The 16,524-nt window shown below is 39.9% G+C and overlaps 1 protein-coding gene across 2 annotated transcripts in view; it reads right to left on the bottom strand.

Moving 5' to 3' along the window:
• Nucleotides 1–10,068: 10,068 nt before the first annotated feature.
• The window catches only part of LOC132891018 (cytochrome P450 2D20-like), a 31,105-nt gene continuing 24,649 nt past the window's right edge, over nt 10,069–16,524 (bottom strand). Inside the window, exons 2-6 of one of the 2 annotated variants that reach the window (XM_060928457.1) lie at nt 11,480–11,653; nt 11,256–11,391; nt 10,933–11,120; nt 10,687–10,855; nt 10,069–10,594 (exon numbers count right to left, since the gene is read on the bottom strand). In XM_060928457.1, the coding sequence (XP_060784440.1) occupies nt 10,398–10,594; nt 10,687–10,855; nt 10,933–11,120; nt 11,256–11,391; nt 11,480–11,653 (864 nt within the window). In that variant the 3' untranslated portion in view covers nt 10,069–10,397. The remainder of the gene's footprint in view (nt 10,595–10,686; nt 10,856–10,932; nt 11,121–11,255; nt 11,392–11,479; nt 11,654–16,524) is intronic. The other variant, XM_060928458.1, reaches the window with a different exon arrangement.

Here is a 16,524-nt window from a genome sequence, read left to right as displayed (position 1 = left end):
CACATCTCCGATGACAACTCTGTCTATCATGGATCTCCAAGGTGTCCAGCTGCCCCCTTGTGTTCAGGTTTCGTTACTGCCTTGACACCCTGTGCAATTATGTGCTTCCAAGGTTGTGGCAACTGTGGACAAGGCCTACATATGAGTGTGATGGTCAGGCATCCAGATACTTTTGATCATATAGTGTAAGTACTTTGTGAGTAAAGCTAAGGTCGCACATAGACGCTCAGAATCACTTCACGGTAGACGATTTTGAGCCTTCCAAGGGACAACCTGCACACATTCAGAATACGTGAGAGCCGGAGAGCTACCTTAACAACCAGGAGGGTGTGGATTCCATCCCCAGAAAGTTTTGTCATCTTGAAAATTGCTGTGGGTGAAGCATCCTTGAGGCATACGTGAGGCTTACATGGGCTACTGGGGGTTACGATAGTATTCTGTCACAACCATCGAGCTCAAAATGTTCATGGAACAACATTCTGCAGAAAGTGAAAAGTTTGCCGAGTGGGCATGGCTTATTTTGCTTTGCCATAGCTATGCTGTAATGCAGCCATGAAAACTGTACACACTGTTATCATTGCCATAAGGCCTTACATCACTATACGTCACTGCAGCCATTGGTTTTACGGGCATCTTCTGTCACTACCATTGTGGCTACTGTGGCTTCATTTGCATATTTACTCTGTTCAAATTCCTGCGATGGATCACCTCCAAAATCTGCCGGAATGGCCACGGTCGCCCCAGCCACGGTTCTCATTGATCAGCCGGCTATGTGTGATCTTCGCATAAATTTTCCACAATGACTTTGCTGAAGTAATATAGGAATATCTTTTGTTATCTTCTATTTAACAGTTATTCCACAAAATTGAGTCGTACGTGAGCTGATAGCCGATGAGGCGTGTAGCACCGAATTGGCTATAAGCCATGTATGACGAGATTAAGTGGAATAACTGTTTTATTCTGTCCACATTCACTGGATTTTGAGAAACAGATCATTTTTATTTTTAGCAAATTTGATAAATAAAACTTTATACAAAATGTCTGACAAAATCATTTCCACTTTGAACCCAAACAAACTGGTAAAATCACATCACATCACACATCACATCACATTATCTCTAGCTGCTTTATCCTTCTACAGGGTCGCAGGCAAGCTGGAGCCTATCCCAGCTGACTACGGGCGAAAGGCGGGATACACCCTGGACAAGTCGCCAGGTAACTGGTAAAATGACAGTAGCAATTTGTGAAAAATGTGATAATAATAATCCTTGAAAATTTTTTAAAAAGATACGCTCTTACCACCAAATACTTTTATTCCATATTTTGTTGCTTTGGGGGTTTTTTTGGGGGGGAAGGTTGTTTTCGAGTAGAGTTTTTATTTCGTCCTTGGTTGGTTCAGCAACATGCTCTGCCATTTTGTTTTTCTCTACTCATGGTATATGAGATAATATCCTAGTCATAGAGTAGCCAATCAGAGCGCGTGATTGCTTATATCCAGTGACTGTGAATAGAATAAAATATATTATACATACAGGACACTTTTTTGATGGAATAAAAATATGTATTCTATTTCCTTCTAGTGGGTTTCATTCATTTGGTTTGATAGCATGCAATATTGTTAGCATATCACTTATCCTATGTGTATTACGTCACTCTACCCAATGGAGAATGAGTGTTCAGGGGCGTAGCTGGGGGGGTGGGGTGGTCCTGGGGTGCCCGTGACCCCCCCCCTTTGTCGGACCATACATTTTTTCAATAGCCACATAAGAATATTAGAAAAGCGCCCACTGCAATTTTTCTAACATTTTCTTTTTTAAAACGAGATTGTCACCTCAGCCTCATTAGGGTTTCTATAACCTTGTTTGGACTTCCTGTGGTTTGGGCGTGAAAACCCAGTTTGTCAGAGTGTGTGCGGGAGAGGCAGATGTAAGTGCAGATATGTTAAATAATACACAGTGCGATATGAGCATAAAGTGCATGAAACGCACACAACAGGCAAACAGTCCGAAACATCAGGGAAAGTCATAATCGAGGAAACAGGCAGGAGGTCAATTGAGGCACAGACAGAATATCAGAGGCAAAACTATACAAGATCAAGGGACGAGAAACAGGAGTTGAAAAACCAGGAGGTCAGCGAGGACAGGGAACAAGGTTCAGTAAAGTACACTAGACACGGCGTAATACTTTGCATCGTCCTTGCATGGGCGCAGTCCTTAAATAGTCCAAACATAGTTCACTGATTAAAGACAGGTGTTCTTTGTTAATGGCACCCGTGCCGGAGCCTTTGTTAATGGCACGCATGCCTTCAGGTGCACGAGCCAAGGCGTGCAGGACTGACAGTTCTGCGCAAGCGCAACACGATCGCACTAGAAAGCATAGTCAAGCTGCCAGTGTAGCTGCAGTCTCTTTAGTTGCGAACTACGAGTATTACCTCTTGTATTAATAATTTGCCATGTCAAAACAAGTGAAACTTTCCTCCTTCTTTCGACGTTTAGAGAGGTAAGCAATTTATTATATATTTTTTCTATCAAAGTTGCATTTTGTGGCTTTGAAGCGAAGTTTTAGTGTGCTGTTTCTACAACACAACATCAAGAAAACATGGAATAAACAGCAATAATGAAAGAGCTGGTTTCTAAGCTACCTAAAACTAGCAATGTTAACTATTTTTTGTTACATAATGTACTCAGGCTGCCAGTCAGTGTGTAATCCCCCCTTTGAAAAATCCTAGCTATGCCTCTGGTGTTGAATATGGTTTACAACAGGGGTTTTCAAAGTGTGGGAGAGTCAGCCCCCCCTCGGAGAGCAAATAAACAACAGCGCCCCCCCTACAATTTTTGTTGTTGCTATACTTAATGTTCCATTCATATTTAAAAAAAAATGGTTGTTGTACACATTATTTTTTTCTTTTTCACATTTTAAACATCTGTGCTTTTTAAAACATCTTGTTTTACACATTTTAAACATCTCATAGCATCGTTAGCTAGCATCTCTTGGCAGACAACACACTGTGGCAGTGGAGCATCTTCAGATCCAGTCCATGAAAATCCAAACTTTAAATAATCGTGGTCATACTTCCTTCTTTTTCCAGTCCCCCAGGATTCCGCGGGCCTTTTTTGTGATTGTTGCGGGCTAAAATGTCTGATGTTGCGGGGGGTTTCCAAAAAAATTGCGATGAAAGTTGCGGTGTTTTTTAGGTTTTTGTTGTGATTACATTGTGGGAGGAAGTGAAAGTTGCGAGAAATTGTTGCGATTTTCTCTTTTTGTGATTAAAATTGAGTGATATGTTAAATATTAAGTTATTACTGAAAAACTATTGATTAAAAAAACAAAGACACTGTGAAATGGTCCTATAAACAACTTTATCAATATAAAAGATTACCAGGACTACAAAAATGCAGAAAAATAGGCTTTACTTATCCAAATGCACCCGTTGGTTCAAAAGTTAAAGTGCAGAGAACCTCACAGCACAACATGAAGTTACCTTAAAATATAATATAAATGCCTCAGCTTTCATGTAAGAAAAAAAACTATTAATACTAGTACCATGTGCAGGCAGTCTCTCCTGAAGACTAAATTAAACAATAATTATAAACTAATAAAATAAATGGCTCAGGCTTCATAGAAGAAAAAAAAACAATTTGAACAGAATCTCACAGTATGATGCTGAAGCTGCCTAAACAATGGAAAATAAAATACCATTTTGGCAAAAATGTTGGCATCCATTAATTTCTTGTATTAAGTAAAAAAAAAATAAAGTGCACACAGTCCTTCACTGTAAACATAACACACGTTCAGTAACAGAATTTAAGCCTATATAAACACTGACTCACACATCATGCAATGTTGCCAGATATTGCTGACGTTTTCCAGTCCAAAATATATTCAAAACCCGCCAAAATGCACTTGAAACCGCCAATCTGGCAACACTGCGCGCATGCTGCTTCTCTTGAACATAGACATCCGGAAGTAAGGCGGAAGGTAGTTTGTTGACGTCACCTCAAGACGACGCCAACGATTGGTCAAATTTGCGGGAAAGTTGCGGTGATTGGATATAATTGCAACACCGCCCTGAATTCGCGGGGATTGGTTGAATTTGTGCTGAAGTTGCAAATCGCAACATCCTGGAGGCTATGTTTTTTTGCTTGGCCGTCTCCTCACTCCCTGTAGCTTTAGGTACTAAAAATCGATCCATTTTGTCTCTCACGTTGCGCCCCCCCTGAAGAACTCTGGCGCCCCCCAGGGGGGGCGCGCCCCACACTTTGAAAAGCCCTGGTTTACAATATTGCATGGTTGTCAAGACAACATGACGTCAAAAGTTGGAGACATAAAATTTCCGCACTAGCAATTGACAGAAGCAATTTATAAACAAACATGGCTGCCAGGTTTGCATCGTTAAATGCGGAAGATTTTGAGAGAATTTTGAAAGAGAAAGACATGGTTGAACACCTTGAAGGAATGTATAATAATAATAATAATAATAATAATAATAATAATAATAATAATAATAATAATAATATTATTATTATTATTATTATTATTATTTGCTTTCTTTGACTCATCTTTCACACATTCAATATGCTAGCTGAATGGAATATATCTGATGTACCATGAAAAAAGCCAGCCAATATTTTATTAAATATAGGAATATCTCATCTTATCTTATACAGGGTCTTAAAAGTAGGTTGTTACAATGTCCAACCTTAACACAAATAAATCTAGGACATCATAACAAAAGAGTCAAACACTGTTGTAGGGGAAAAAGCTTTTTCGTTTACTCAAGATGTTTAGAAGCATAACATCAAGCACAAAAAAAAAACCCTAAAACAAACCCAGGTGACTAAAGATAGAAAAATAGGAAAAAGATCAAAGAAAACCTACAACTGACTTGCTAGATGTTTACACTGCCCTTACTCCCGTGCTCCCACTGCACAGGCGCAGTGACGCAAATCAAAATGTGAGTCTTCCACTTTGTTCCTTACCTACATTTACTAGCTAACACTAGTAACGTGCAGAAATTAGTCACCTGGGACAACAGGTTTGACAAGAGATAACAAAATGAAAAGAAACACTAACAAATTCAACTATATGAATAATACTAAAGAAAAACATGCGGCGTGAGTGTGCCAGCGCGTCTGCCCCTGGGAAGTCCAGGTGAGAGAGAGAGAAAGAGATAGCCCGCCATCTTGGATGAGGGGCGGTATTTATACCAGACGACCAATCCCCGCAAACGCAGTCCACCTGTCAACCATGCCCAAACTCCACCTACAGGCACGCAGACAGAAAGGGGGAAAAAAAAAAACCAACAACCCCGTAACACCCCCACCCTTAAAAAAATTAATTTGGGGTTAAACAAGAATAACCAATGAACAAAATATTTACAATTACATACAAAAGATAAACAGAGGGTAAAATACTAATCTAAAGGTCCCGCTAAAGAATGTAGAATGCTTAGCTAGAAGACACTTTAGAATCATAAATAGGCCTACATACATTTCACCCACAATTTATTTATCTTCAAACTAGAATTAACACATTCTCTAAGGTTTTAACTCTATGCACGAGAAAGTGCATCAGCCACAACGTTGTCACGACCACGTATATGTTGAATATTGATATTAAAGCATTGCAAGATTAGACTCCAGCGCATCAAACGATGGTTCTGATTGTGCATCCGGTCTAGAAAAATCAGCGGGTTGTGATCTGTGTAGACAGTAACTGCCTGTGCAGCACCACCTACATAGACCTCAAAATGTTGAAGTGCCAACACCAAAGCAAGAGCTTCTTTTTCAATCATGGAGTAAGCACGTTGATGAGCATTAAATTTAAGTGAGAAAAAACACAAAGGATGTTCCAAACCATCTTCTCCACACTGCATTAGTACTGCACCAGCCCCCAAATCACTAGCATCAACAGAAAGAGCAAAAGGAACAGAAAAATTAGGAGCGGCGAGCACAGGAACAGTAGTGAGCAATGCTTTAACAGAGTCAAACACTAACTGAGCTTCATCAGTCCACAAAAACACCCGTTTAGTACTGAGAAGGTCAGTGAGCGGCGCAGCCACTACTGAAAAATTTCGGCAGAATGATCGGTAGTAACCAACCATACCAAGAAACCTCCTAAGTTCATGGCGTGATGTTGGGGCAGGATAGTTCAAGATAGCCTCGACTTTAGAATGTACAGGGCGTACCATACCACCACCAACCACTTTACCTAGATAGACCACTGTAGCTTGGCCGAACTCACACTTAGCCAAATTTATAGTCAGGTTTGCATCAGACAGTCTTTCAAACACAGATTTTAAATGGTCAACATGTTCAAGCCAGGTGGCACTATATACCACCAGATCATCAAGATAGGCCTCACAGTTGGAAAGTCCAGCTAGTACTCGGTTAACCAACCCCTGAAAGGTGGCTGGCGCATTCCGAAGACCAAAGGCCATTACAGTGTACTGTAGGAAACTGTCAGGTGTTACAAAGGCAGAAATTTCCTTAGCAGAATCAGTCAATGGAATTTGCCAAAACCTTTCAAAAGGTCGATTTTACTGACAAAAACTGCTGAACCAAGACGTGTCTGTGAAGATTCTCAATCATCCAGGTCATAGTAAACTGTGGGTGGTAGAAATGGGCAACTGGACTTGCTTGAAAATTCTTGAAAACGTTTCACCTCTCGTCCAAAAGGCTTCCTCAGTTCTGTCTGACTAATAGGGAGTATCAGATATTTATCTTCTCCTGGATCAGAATCAGAATTCTGATGATCAGCTCATCTAAGGTGTCATTGAAGCATCACGTTGGTGTGGGTCACTGGAGGTTGGGTGTGAATGGCAAGTCATTAGGGTGATCAAAGGATTGCCCGTTAGGGTGATCAATGGCAATCTGACTCCCTCTGTCCTCCTGTGAGTCACCGAAAACAGCTGGGTCCTGGCGTACACCCAGCCATCTGGGAAGAGTGTCCAAGACCGCCTTGTAGATGTTTGACAAATGATGTCTTAGGCTACGTTTACATTAGACCGTATCTGTCTCGTTTTCTTCGCGGATGCACTGTCCATTTACATTAAACCGCCTGGAAACGCCTGGAAACGGGAATCCGCCAGCGTCCACGTATTCAATCCAGATCGTGTCAGCTCCGGTGCTGTGTAAACATTCAGAATATGTGGATACGCTGTGCTGAGCTCTAGCTGGCGTCTCATTGGACAACGTCAATGTGACATCCACCTTCCTGATTCGCTGGCGTTGGTCATGTGACGCGAATGATGAAAAACGGCGCGGACTTCCGCCTTGTATCACCTTTCATTAAAGAGTATAAAAGTATGAAAATACTGCAAATACTGATGCAAATACTGCCCATTGTATAGTTATGATGGTCTTTAGGCTTCCCATCCTTCCACTTGCAAGTGGTAAGTGATGTGCGCTGGGATCACACACAGAGCGGCTCAGTCCCGAATCACAGCTTGTTCACTTCACTGGCATGATCTGTGAGCTGCGCAAGGTCGGAGTGCGCACCCTCCAGAGGGCACTCGCTGTTCAGGGTGGAGTGATTTGGAGCGCAGGATGCCTGCGGAGCCGAGAGTATCCGTGTATTGGTATTGCTGTGTGCACGCAAATCGTGTATTGGCGTTGCTGTGTGCACACTAATCATTTTAAAAACATTAATCTGATGATCTGCTGATACGGTCTAATGTAAACATGGGCTTAGACCCCCACCTCTGTTCAGTGATGGCCGTTCCAGGTTGACAAAAATAGCTTCTTTAACTCCTCGCTCATACCAACGATCCTCTGGCTAAAATGCGAATGTTACAATCCTGAAATGAGTGTCCTTTGTTGTTAAGGCTACGTTTACATTAGACCGTATCTGTCTTGTTTTCTTCACGGATGCACTGTCCGTTTACATTAAACCGCCTGGAAACGCCGGGAAACAGGAATCCGCCAGCGTCCACATATTCAATCCAGATCGTGTCAGCTCTGGTGCTGTGTAAACATTCAGAATACGCGGATACGCTGTGCTGAGCTCTAGCTGGCGTCTCATTGGACAACGTCACTGTGACATCCACCTTCCTGATTCGCTGGCGTTGGTCATGTGACGCGACTGCTGAAAAACGGCGCGGACTTCCGCCTTGTATCACCTTTCATTAAAGAGTATAAAAGTATGAAAATACTGCAAATACTGATGCAAATACTGCCCATTGTGTAGTTATGATTGTCTTTAGGCTTGCCATCCTTCCACTTGCAAGTAGTAAGTGATATGCGCTGGGATCACACACACAGCGGCTCAGTCCCGAATCGTGGCTTGTGCACTTCACTCGTGCGCTCTGTGAGCTGCGCAGGGCCGGAGTGCGCACCCTCCAGAGGGCACTCGCTGTTCAGGGCGGAGTGATTTGGAGCGCGGGATGCCTGCGGAGCCGAGCGTATCCGTGTATTGGCGTTGCTATGTGCACGCAAATCGTGTATTGGTGTTGCTGTGTGCACGCTAATCGTTTTAAAAACGTTAATCTGATGAATTATTCTTATAACTATTTTTTGAAGTATAGTTATTGCATGAAGTGAACATTTATACGTATTTCCCCACACCACTGAGCAGTAATTTAAGTACGGTAAAACCAGGGAACAGTAAAGAATGCGGAGTGAATTATAGTCCAGGACATGCTTAGCTTTACTCAACACAGATATGCTTCTTGATAGTTTAATTAGTATGTATTTTATATGTGATTTCCAAGTAATTCTATCATCTATTATTACCCCAAGAAATGTATTATTAGAAACTCTTTCAATGTCAACACCATCTACCTGTACATTTATTGCCTTATTTATTTTATAATTATGAAATAACATGATATTTGTTTTAGACAGATTTAATAATTTATTTAAATCAAACCAACTTTTTAACCTGCACAATTCTGAAGAGATTATGTTTTCTAACTCATGTTCCAGAACAAAACATATTCATGTCATCTGCAAATAATACCATCTTAAATAGCTTTGATACATTGCACATATCATTTATATAGAGAATGAACAGTTTAGGACCCAATACTGACCCCTGGGGAACACCATAATCAATATTCAAATAAAGTGCTCAAGGTCAAATTTGATGAGTTGGTGGGGGACTGAGCCATAGGCATTTTCTAGATCCAGCCAGACTACACAGAGATCCAACTTGTCATGCTTGGCTCTCTGGATCTGCTCCTAGATCATGGTTGAGTGTTCTACACAGCCGGGGAATGCTGGGATACCTGCCTTCTGGCAGCTGGTGTCAATATAGTTATTGTTCAAGAGGTAGTTGTCCATCTGTTCTCCCACCACTGAAAAGAATATCTTCCCTTCTACATTTAATAGGGCAATGCCTCTAAACTGATTGTTATGGGAATCTTGTTCTTTCAGGATAAATGTGGTTATTACTCTGTTCCACTCTGAAGGGATGGCTTGAGTCTTCCAGGCAACAATCAGCAGCTTCCACAATAACTTCAGCAACATGGGACAGTTCTTGTATACCCTGTATGGATCACCATTTGGTCCTGGTGATGAGGCAGATCTTGCCCTGCCTACCACCTGCTGAATCTTCATCCATTTGGGTGTTGTTGTATTGAAGTGGGAACTTGGTTCAGCAGGCTCGGGCACATACCCTGGCGGGCCAAGTGGGATGTTCCACTTACTGTTGCCTAGCTGATGTTTGACGTTCTCTTTGAGCTTCTGCTCCATGGCTTCCAGCTTTCCACTCTTTTTTTTTTTCAAAAAACAATAAAACTTCTCAGTTTCAACATTTGATGTTTCTTTATACTATTTTCAATGAAATATGGGGTTTCCATGATTTGCAAATCTTCACATTCTGTTTTTATTTATGTTTTACACAGTGTCCCAATTTTTTTGGAATTGGGGTTCTAGTCATTATTATTATTTCTGCAGCCCAAAAATATTATTTTTTTCACTTTTCCTTTTATGAGTATTTCATGATATTTACATGCATGACACTGGCACTAGGAAATAAAATATACTGCATATATTTGTTTTTATATATTTACAATCATGGCATTTGGCATTTATATGCACAAACAAACATTTTGTTAAGAATGCAACTTTTTAATCATTGTCAAACATTGTAAACAAGATCCAGATTTACTACTGGCAGTTTAATTTAACATGGGTTAAATAGCTGGAATTTGACTTGATTAAACCTCTTACATCCCTTTTTTTACATCCTTTTTTTTCACAGAATCACAGAAAAAAATAAGACACAATTTTAGATACAAGGCCATGAGGAAGAAAGTAATTAAATGTGAAACAGCCAATCACCATGTTAATTATAACGTAGCATTAACCCTAGAACAACTGTCACATGCCCATGAGGACAGGCTCATTTCTTCAATAGTCATAAAGATATTTTCAGTATACAGATATATACTGGGTCTACATTTCTCTAGCTGGTTCTCTCAGCCTGACTTCCATCCTGTACGGTTTGGGTGTTATTGTTAGCCCAAACACAGGAGTGAAATCTGGTTCTCTTGCATCTTCAGGCCAAATGAACTGAAAGCGGCGCAGCAGAGTAACCAAGAAGAGGAAGAGCTCCATGCGAGCCAGACTTTCACCAAGACATACACGAGGCCCTACACATAGACAGAATACATAAATGTAGATTTGCTTTTTGTCAAATGAATTAATCTCTGGTTTGGTTAAATGAGGTTTAAATGAAGTTTACAGTGTCTTTTCACTCCTGAGTTCTCACCAGACGAAAAAGGTAAGAAGGCCTCAGGCTTCTCAAACTGTCCCTGTTCATTTAGGAAGTTTGATGGATTAAAATCATGAGGAAACTTCCACTGGCCTTCTTCACTCAACACTGAGGACAGGTTGGGAATGATCAGAGTTCTCTGGAACACAGGGAAATAAAAAACAGAGATTAACATGTGTAGCGGAACGGTGAAGTCAAAGCAATTAAAATCGTCACCTTTGGGATGGTATAGTTCATCAGTTCAGTATCTCTTGTGGTACAGTGGAACACACTCAGAGGCACAGTGTTGGCGACACGTTGACACTCATGAATCACAGCTTGTATGTACGGCATGTTGTGTCTGTCCTCGAATGATACCTCAGATTTTCCCTCCAGAACCTCATCTATCTCTTGCTGGCATCTCTCTAGAAACAAAGCATGTATGGCACTATTATGAGATTCATTCAACCTGCCAATTTGGGCAAAAATATCAAAAGTTCAACATTGATTTAATAAACAGGTTTAGAAGATAATGCAATGGACAATTTTAAAGTTCACACTCTGGATGTCTGGATGAACCATGAGGTAGAGAATCGCTGTAAGTAGTGTGTTGGATGTGGTATCAGTTCCAGCCACATGCAGATTCATAACAAACGCCACAAGTTGTTCTTCACTGAAAGTGGATTCACTGTCTCTCTGTTACAAACAAGACATAAAATAACACACATTAGCATGATTTGTCATCAGGCAAAACTGAATTGACTTAAATCACACAAATACAAACCTTATCAAGCTCATCCAAATAGCAGTCGACAAAGTCTCTTGGTTTTCCTGGGACTCTTGTTGTCTTGTGCTTGTTGATCATGTTTGCTGTCAAGCTTTTAAGTCTGCTGAAGTTATCAAAGGCTTTTTTAAAGGGAAGGGGCAAGGACCTCACCACAGGAAGTGCATCATAGAGCTATAAGAAAATGGGAGATTTGGCTCTTGTAGTACATGCATTCAAACCCCCCCAATCACATTTTCAGTTCATGTGATACATGTCCTTCATAGATGCATCTGTATTAATGAAATATCTCCAGCTGAAACTATTACATTCTCTGGATAGGTGTAATAAACATTATTTAACAATGTGCCCATATTCATCTGATCATTTCTACCACTGAGCATTAGGACTGTCCACTGTACATGGAGCATAGCAAAGGAGTAGATGTACCTGACTTCATCTCTACTGCACAGACTCTGGCTCCAAATTTTGACAACATGGTTCATTGGTTTCATTTCTGTAGAGTGGGAGGCAATGGAATCAAGCCGTCCATGTTTTCTACAGTTGATGCCAATTCCCACCCACCAGCCAGTTCTTCCCATGATTTTATTATAGCAGCTACTCACTGGGGAAAGTGGTGAAAACACATGCTTCCTCAGAGACATGTGAAGCCGTTCAACTGCATATTTTTTGAACCGCTACTCATGCTTGGTTATAGGGTAGTGTCACAAACTTGGAGGAAATTGATATCTTCCCTCTTCCACGTACATTAGCTCACAGATACCCATGATTGGTTCATGTTACTCTTCAATAGCATAGCCAGCTTTGTTCTCTTGTTCCTCTTTCGCATTGTTGCATTATGTTTTCGAAATAATTTTACTTTCCTCTTAGATGTTACACAATTGTTAACCTTTACACTTAAAATGGAATATTTAAGAGAGCAGATTATGTGTAGTTTACGTAAAAAGACTTAGTTTCTCATCAAAATGTGATTTCATGAATTCTATATAATTAAATCAAGTTCCTAATTACTAGTTTGAATTATGTAGAGTATTATCAAGTGACATAGTATTAACACGATCCAATTATGGCCCGGTTCGATTTTGACCTCGGGTGAGAATACAGGGTTTGACTTTTTTCAGGACTTTGAAAATGTATGATCAAAACATGTTGGAGATACAAAGACTAATTGTTATAATGTACCTCAATTCATTCACATGGAACTGATGTATGCACTTGAATTAATTTAAATTAATGAGATTTTTTCACTGTACAGTCAACCAGGAATTCAAAAAGTGTTTTATGATATTGCTGTTGTTAGACTATTTTATGAGTGCAGTTAAAGGCATATAAACAACATCATACAACACAGCAAACTGCACTTCAATTAACTATTCCTTGGAGCACATCAAGGTTCGGTCCTAGGAACTCTTCTTTTTATCGTGTTTATCAATGATCTCCCAAAGTCAATTCATCATTGCAAGGTTGTTCTGTATGCAGACAATACAGCCCTGTTCTTTGCTGGTAAGGACGTCCATTCTATGGAGTTACAGTTGTGGTCAGAAGTTTACATACAGTGACATGAATGCCATTTTGGATATGAATGTCATGGCAGTATTTGGGCTTTCAGTAATTTCTTTGAACTGTTCTTTTTTTTTGTGGCAGACTGATTGTACAGCATACATCTTTAATTAAAAAAACCCACTCGACTTTGGTGCACAAGTTTTAATTTTCTTTGGGTTTTCTGAAATCAACACATGGTCAAAATTGTACATACAGGGTCGAAAATTTACATACGCTCACTTACAGTGCTCAGCGTAAATGAATACAACCCCTTTAAAAAGTAACATTTTAAACAATATCTCAATGAACACAAACAATTTCCAAAATGTTGACAAGACGAAGTTTAATATAACATCTGTTTAACTTATAACGTGAAAGTAAGGTTAATAATAGAACTTAGATTACACATTTTTTCAGTTTTACTCAAATTAGGGTGGTGCAAAAATGAGTACACCCCACAACAAAAACTACTACCATACGTCTAGTACTTTGTATGGCCTCCATGATTTTTAATGACAGCACCAAGTCTTCTAGGCATGGAATGAACAAGTTGGTGACATTTTGCAACATCAATCTTTTTTCCATTCTTCAACAATGACCTCTTTTAGTGACTGGATGCTGGATGGAGACTGATGCTCAACTTGTCTCTTCAGAATTCCCCATAGGTGTTCGATTGGGTTCAGATCAGGAGATATACTTGGCCACTGAATCACTTTCATCCTGTTCTTCTTCAGAAATCCAACAGTCGCCTTAGATGTGCGTATAGTCATGTTGGAAAAGTGCACGACGACCAAGGGCATGGAGTGATGGTAGCATCTTCTCTTTCAGTATAGAGCAATACATCTGTGAATTCATGATGCCATCAATAAAATGCAGCTCCCCGACACCAGCAGCACTCATGCAGCCCCACATAAGGACACTGCCACCACCATGTTTCACTGTAGGCACCATGCATTTTTCTTTGTATTCCTCACCTTTGTGACGCCATACAGTTTTGAAGCCATCAGTTCCAAAAACATTTATCTTGGTCTCATCATTCCAGAGTATAGAGTCCCAGTAGTCTACATCTTTGTCAGCATGGGCCCTGGCAAACTCTAGGCGGGCTTTTTTGTGTCTGGGCTTTAAGAGAGGCTTCTTTCGTGGACGGCATCCATGCATGTCATTCATCTGCAGTGTCCGCCATATTGTGTCACGGGAAATAGTCACCCCAGTTTGGCTTTCTACTTCTTTAGATAACTGCAGTGAATTTGCATGCCAATTTTCTTCAACCCTTCTCATCAGAAGACGCTCCTGTCGAGGTGTTAACTTCCATGGACAACCTGGATGTCTCTGTGAGATGGTTGCAGTTCCATCTTTCTTAAATTTTTGTACCACTTTTGCTACAGTATTCTGAGTGATAAGTAAAGCTTTGCTGATCTTCTTGCAGCCTTCACCTTTGTGGTGGAAAGAAATTATTTTCCTTGGGGAATTCTGAAGAGACAAGTTGAGCATCAGTCTCCATCCAGCATCCAGTCACTAAAAGAGGTCATTGTTGAAGAATGGAAAAAAGATTGATGTTGCAAAATGTCGCCAACTTGTTCATTCCATGCCTAGAAGACTTGGTGCTGTCATTAAAAATCATAGAGGCCATACAAAGTACTAGACGTATGGTAGTAGTTTTTGTTGTGGGGTGTACTCATTTTTGCACCACCTTAATTTGAGTAAAACTGAAAAATGTGTAATCTAAGTTTATATTATTAACCTTACTTTCATGTTATAAGTTAAACAGATGTTATATTAAACTTGTCAACATTTTGGAAATTGTGTTCATTGAGATATTGTTTAAAATGTTACTTTTCAAAGGGGGTGGACTAATTTATGCTGAGCACTGTACATTATTAACTCAGAAGTGCTGAAACTTCCAAAATGTCTCTTATCTTGCCAAGGCTGAGATCTCTTAACTTCCTGTTAGTGATTATGTAGGACAATAGCTGGTAGCTTCTCTGTGCCTTCATAAAAAGGGTTTGTTTAAAGAACTCATTGGATTGACCAACATACAGTAAAATGGGAAAGTCCAAGGAGCTCAGTGCAGATCTGAGAAAGAGGATCACAGATATACACAACTCCGGAATGTCTCTTGGAGCCATTTCTAAACAACTGCAAATTCCAAGATTAGTTCAAACAATTGTATCCAAGTTATCATGGGGTGTAGTCACTTTGCCAAGCCATTTTGCTTCAGGAAAACCCAAACTGTCACCCTCAGCTGAAAGGAAGTTGGTTTGGATGGTCAGGAACAACCTGGGAACCACCATGCCACAACCCTGCCATGAACTGGAAGCTGATCACTGTCTACAGTTCAGATCACCATGGACTAAGACCATGAAGAGTCATGAAATATCCAACCAGAATTCTGCCACAAGCTTCTTCATGGTAAACAAAAATGTTTGGTCAAGGTCAATCTTGTGAAGAGGCATTTTACCCAAATATTAGGTGTGCTGTATATATATATATATATATATATATATATATATATATATATATATATATATATATATATTTTTTTTTTTTTTGACCCTGTATGTATAATTTTGACCATGTGTTGATTTCAGAAAACCCAAAGAAAATTAAAACTTGTGCATCAAATTCTAGTGTTTTTTTAATTAAAGATGTATGCTGTACGTTCTGCCACAGAAAAAGAACAGTTCAAAAAAATGACTGAAAGCCCAAATACTGCCATGACATTTATATCCAAGATGACATTCATGTCACTGTATGTAAACTTCTGATCACAACTGTATTTCTTGAGGAAAATCTTCATGCTTTCAATAACTGGTTTTCTCTTAACAAGCTAATCATAAATTTTACCAAAACAAAAGTCATGTTTTTTGGTTCTAACCAATGACTTAAAAGATGTCCAAAGTCAGTATTGTCATTCACAGGAACTGACCTAGAAGTTACAGATTCTTTCAAGTACCTCGGTCTGACCTTTGATCCTATTATGACCTGTTGTAATCATCTTGACGATCTGTCTGGAAAAGTAGCTAAAAGGTTAAATCTTTTGAGGAGTAGAAAGTATCTCACTGCGGACACGTGCAAATATCTTCACAGCTCTTTGGTCCAGGCTCTTTACGAATACTGTGATGTGGTCTGGTCTAATGCTGACAAGACAAGCCTTGACAGATTACTAAGGTTGCAGAAGAGAGGTGCCTGCATTATTCGACAAAAGAAGACCAGAGAAGAACGATCTGAAAACTTGTTTAGAGAGTTGAGTTGAATCCGTTTGACTGATTGTTGGACTTTCCATAAATGCCTATTTGTATTCAAATGCTTGAAAGGACTTTGCCCCTCATACCTCAGGAACATATTTACCTGCAATTCTGAAGTACATACAGTGCCTTGCAAAAGTATTCATACCCCCTGAACTTTTTCACATTTTTCCACCTTACAACCACAAACCTAAAAGTTTTTTATTGAGATTTTATGTGATAGACCAACACAGAGTAGCACATGATTGTGAAGTGAAA

The sequence above is a fragment of the Neoarius graeffei genome, chromosome 8, assembly GCF_027579695.1.
Source record: "Neoarius graeffei isolate fNeoGra1 chromosome 8, fNeoGra1.pri, whole genome shotgun sequence".
NCBI lineage: Eukaryota > Metazoa > Chordata > Actinopteri > Siluriformes > Ariidae > Neoarius > Neoarius graeffei.
This window is presented reverse-complemented; position numbering and strand designations above follow the sequence as displayed.